At 71.6% G+C, this 4,742-nt stretch overlaps 1 protein-coding gene across 1 annotated transcript in view; it reads left to right on the top strand.

Annotated features, from left to right (window-relative positions):
* Positions 1–4,395, top strand: part of LOC135199944 (basic proline-rich protein-like) — an 8,056-nt gene extending 3,661 nt beyond the window's left edge. The window contains exons 3-7 of the mRNA XM_064228063.1: positions 178–256; positions 866–1,467; positions 1,533–2,450; positions 2,604–3,391; positions 3,700–4,395. Coding sequence (XP_064084133.1) covers positions 178–256; positions 866–1,467; positions 1,533–2,450; positions 2,604–3,391; positions 3,700–4,395 — 3,083 coding nt within the window. The remainder of the gene's footprint in view (positions 1–177; positions 257–865; positions 1,468–1,532; positions 2,451–2,603; positions 3,392–3,699) is intronic.
* Positions 4,396–4,742: the final 347 nt, after the last annotated feature.

Raw genomic sequence — 4,742 nt, 5'->3', positions numbered from 1 at the left:
TGTCAAAATGCTAGGATATCTAGGTAGTCGTCCCACAGAGGAAGACGCCGGCATCTGTAAGAACGATGGTCACATGTATGTGGTTGGTCAGGTTTTGGTATCTATTCATGTACTGGAAGAACAGAAAATAATTTTTGTATATCAGAACAAGAGGCTTTTTTCCCTTTTTTTTAATAGTGGTCAGTATGGAGAATATTTCTAGTTTAGCTCTCAAACTGGATCGTCATTCACATAACTCAAATGGAAGGTCATTTTTGTAGGTGTCAGCTTTCAAGGTCGTTATGTAGGTGTCAAGAGTTCTAGGTCATTTACGTAAGTGTCAGTTATATATATATATATATATATATATATATATAATATATATTATATATCTATATATATATATATATATATGAATAATTCACATCGAACGTGATCCATATATATCATTCGCTACAATGTCCTTTAATGTCTAAATTCACTTTACCTCCCAAATGATATCATAATATGTACCGAAGGGGAATAATTGATAATAATTTCACCGTCCATTTGTTTTCGACACCGTCCGAGGGTGACGTCCATGTCCAAGTGGACGGGGACGAAATCAGGACAGTCAGTGACGCTATCCAATCAGCCAACAGAGACGCTATAACTTCATATCGATTCTGACCTTACAAAATCACCCTCGATCTGGGCGCTTTCGTAATTAGAATCGATATGAAACCCGTCTACCATGTTGGCCAATTCGAGCGTTTGACAGCACGTAGCCTTTTGTTATGAATAATTATCACATCGAACCGTGATCCATTTATATATCAATTCAAGCTACAAATGTCCTTTAATATCTAAATTCACTTTACCTCCCAATTGGACCGCCACCCCGGAGACCTCAGCGGGGCGACTGGCCCCCGCCCGCCCCGGGGACCTCGGCGGGCCCAGTGGCCCGCCCGCCCGGGGACCACGGCGGGCCGACCGGCCCGCCCGCCCCGCCCCGGGGACCTCGGCGGGCCCAGTGGCCGCTAGCCCCGCCCCGGGGCGGGGACTTTGGGCGGGCTGACTGGCCCGCCGCCCCGGGGACCTTGGCGGGCCCAGTGGCCCGCCCGTCCCGGAGACCTCGGCGGGCAGGACTGGCCCGCCCGCCCCGGGGACCTCGGAGGGCCGACTGGCCCGCCGCCCCGGGGCACCTCGGCGCCCCGCCCCGGGGACCTTGGCAGGCTGACTGGCCGGCCCGCCCTGGGGACCTTGGCGGGCCCAGTGGCCCGCCCGTCCCGGGGTGGGGACCTCGGCGGGCACCTCGGCGGGCCGACTGGCCCGCCCGCCCCGGGGACCTCGGCGGGCCCAGCAGCCCGCTTGCCCCGGGCGACCTCGGCGGGCCCATTGGCCCGCCCGCCCCGGAGACCTCAGCGGGCCGACTGGCCCACACGCCCCGGGGACCTCGGCCGGCCGACTGGCCCGCCGCCCCGGGGACCTCGGCGGGCCGACTGGCCCGCCCCCCGCCCCGGGGACCTCGGCGGGCCGACTGGCCCGCCCGTCCCGGGGACCTCGGCGGGCAGACTGGCCCGCCCGCCCCGGGGACCTCGGCGGGCCTAGTGGCCCGCCCGCCCCGGGGACCTCGGTGTGCCTCCGGGCCCCGCCCGCCCCCGGGAAACCTCGGCGGGCTGACTGGCCCGCCCGCCCCGGAGACCTCAGCGGGCCGACTGGCCCGCCTGCCCCGCCCGCCTGCCCGCCCGCCCGGAGACCTCGTGGGCCGACTGGCCCCCGCCCGCCCAGCCTACCCCGGAGACCTCTGCGGGCCGACTGGCCCGCCCGCCCGCCCCGGGGACCTCGGAGGGCCGACTGGCCCGCCCGCCCGACCCGGGGACCTCGGCAGGCCCCGCCCCGGGGACCTTGGCAGGCTGACTGGCCGGCCCGCCCTGGGGACCTTGGCGGGCCCAGTGGCCCGCCCGCCCATGTCTCGGGGTACCTGGCTGGGCACCTCGGCGGGCTGACTGGCCCTCCCGCCCGGAGACCTCAGCGGGCCGACTGGCCCGCTGCCCCTGCCCGCCCCGAGGACCTCGGCGGGCCGGACTGGCCCGCCCGCCCCGGGGACCTCGGAGGGCCGACTGGCCCGCCCGCCCGGGGACCTTGGCAGGCTGACTGGCCGGCCCGCCCTGGGGACCTTGGCGGGCCCAGTGGCCGCCCGTCCCTCCCGGGGACCTCGGCGGGCACCTCGGCGGGCCGACTGGCCCGCCCGCCCCGTGGACCTCGGCGGGGCCAGCAGCCGCTTGCCCCGGGGACCTCGGCGGGCCCATTGGCCCACCCGCCCCGGAGACCTCAGCGGGCCGACTGGCCCACACGCCCCGGGGACCTCGGCGGGCCGACTGGCCCGCCCGCCCTGGGACCTGGGCGGGCCGACTGGCCGCCACCCCGGGGACCTCGGCGGGCCGACTGGCCCGCCCGCCCCAGGGGGACCTCGGCGGGCCGACTGGCACGCCCGTCCCGGGGACCTCGGCGGCAGACTGGCCCGCCCGCCCTGGGGACCCTCGGCGGGCCTAGTGGCCCGCCCGCCCCGGGGACCTCGGTGTGCCTCCGGGCCCGCCCGCCCTCGGGAACCTCGGCGGGCTGACTGGCCCGCCCGCCCGGAGACCTCGGGCGGGCCCCGCCCGCCCTCGGGAACCTCGGCGGGCCGACTGGCCCGCCCGTCCCGGGGACCTCGGCGGGCAGACTGGCCCGCCCGCCCTGGGGACCTCGGCGGGCCTTGTGGCCCGCCCGACGACCCTCGGGGACCTCGGTGTCGGGCCCGCCCGCCCTCGAACCTCGGCGGGCTGACTGGCCCGGCCCGCCCCGGAGACCTCGGCGGGCGCAGCTGCCCCGCCCGCCCCGGAGACCTCGGCGGGCCGACTGGCATGCCTGCCCCGGGACCTCGGCAGGCCCGACTGGCCCGCCCGCCCCGGATACCTCGGCGGGCCGACTTGGGGGCCCCCCCGCCCCGGGGACCGGCTTGGCGGGCCCAGTGGCCCGCCCGTACTGGGGACCTTGGCGGGCCCACTGGCCCGCCACGGGGACCTCGGCGGCCCACTGGCCGCCCACCCTGGGGAACTCGGCGGGCCGACTGGCCCGCCACCGCCCCGGGGACCTCATCAGCAGGCCCAGTGGCCCGCCCCGCCCTGCCCCGGGGACCTCGGCGGGCCCAGTGGCCCGCCGCCCGCCCCGCCCCGGGGACCCTCGTCGGGCTGACTGGCCCGCCCGCCCCGGGGGACCTTGGCGGGCCGACTGGCCCGCCCGCCCCTCGGGGACCTCGGCGGGCCCAGCAGCCCTTGCCCCTTGCCCCGGGGACCTCGGCGGGCCATTGGCCCGCCCGCCCCCCCCGGAGACCTCAGCGGGCGACTGGCCCACACGCCCCGGGGACCTCGGCGGGCCGACTGGCCCGCCCGCCCCCTCCCCCCCCCCCGGGGACCTTGGCGGGCCCAGTGGCCCGCCCACCCCGTGGGGACCTCGGCGGGCCGACTGGCCCGCCCACCCCAGGGGACCTCGGCGGGCCAACTGGCCCGCCCGCCCCCAGGTGACCTAGGCGGGCCTATGGGCCCGCCCGCCCCGGGGACCTCGGCGTGCCTTCGGGCCCGCCCGCCCCCAGGGGACCTCAGCGGGCCAACTGGCCCGCCCGCCCCCAGGTGACCTCGGCGGGCCTCCGGGCCCGCCCGCCCCCCGGGGACCTCGGCGTGCCTCCGGGCCCGCCCGCAGGGGACCTCGGCATGCCTCCGGGCCTGCCCGCCCCCCGGGGACCTCGCGTGCCTCCGGGCCCGCCCGCCCCTGGGGACCATCGCGTGCCTCCGGGCCCGCCCCCCGCCCCCCGGGGACCTCGGCGTGCCTCCGGGCCCGCCCGCCGGGGACCTCGGAGTGCCTCCGGGCCGCCTGCCCCCCGGGGACCTCGGCGTGCCTCCGGGCCCGCCCGCCCCCCGGGGACCTCGGCGTGCCTCCGGGCCGCAGCCCCCCTGGGACCTAGCGTGCCTCCGGTCCCGCCCTGCGGGGACCTCGGCGTGGCTCCCGGGCCCGCCCGCCCCCCGGGGACCTCAGCGTGCCTCCGGGCCCGCCCGCCCCCCACTGGGACCTAGGCGTGCCTCCGGCCGCCCGCCCCCCAGGGGACCTCGGCGTGCTCGGGCCCCCCACCCCCCGGGGACCTCGGCGTGCCTCCGGGCCTGCCCGCCCCCCGGGGACCTCGGCAGGGCTCCTGGCCCGCCCGCCCCCCTCCCCGGGGACCTCGGCAGGGCTCCTGGCCCGCCCGCCGGGCGGGGACCTCGGCAGGCCTCCTGGCCTGCATGCCCCCGGGACCTCGGCGGGCCTCCTGGCCCGCCTACCCCCCGGGGACCCTCGGCAGGCCTCCTGGCCCGCGCCCCTCGGGCGGTTCGCCGTCCCTGCAGACACTTACCCTTTGCTTAGTCTTAGACCAGAATATGCCATGAATGCTTGCAAATCTCCTCACGCTTCTCTCAATCCTTTCTTCCTTCTTTTGGCATCCACGAATCTTCACTGAATCCTTTGCTCCTCTCCTGCACTCCACCAATCTTCTTTCAATTCTAACTGCTCCTTTTTCTGCCACTCCAGAAATCCACTCATTTTCCTCAACCTTTCTACAATCCCTCCATCTTCCTTTTCCCTTCAGGAATTAATAAAACTCTTAACAAAACATTTTCTCTGATTATTTCCTCCAGCTTTTTTTTCCTTCAAAATTTAAAGCAAACTTATATACATAAACATCAAAACTATTCATACACTAATCTCCAAAA

Source organism: Macrobrachium nipponense, chromosome 26 (assembly GCF_015104395.2).
Source record: "Macrobrachium nipponense isolate FS-2020 chromosome 26, ASM1510439v2, whole genome shotgun sequence".
Classification (NCBI taxonomy): Eukaryota; Metazoa; Arthropoda; class Malacostraca; order Decapoda; family Palaemonidae; genus Macrobrachium; species Macrobrachium nipponense.
The sequence above is the reverse complement of the archived record's forward strand: the minus strand, read 5'-3'. Positions and strand labels throughout refer to the sequence as shown.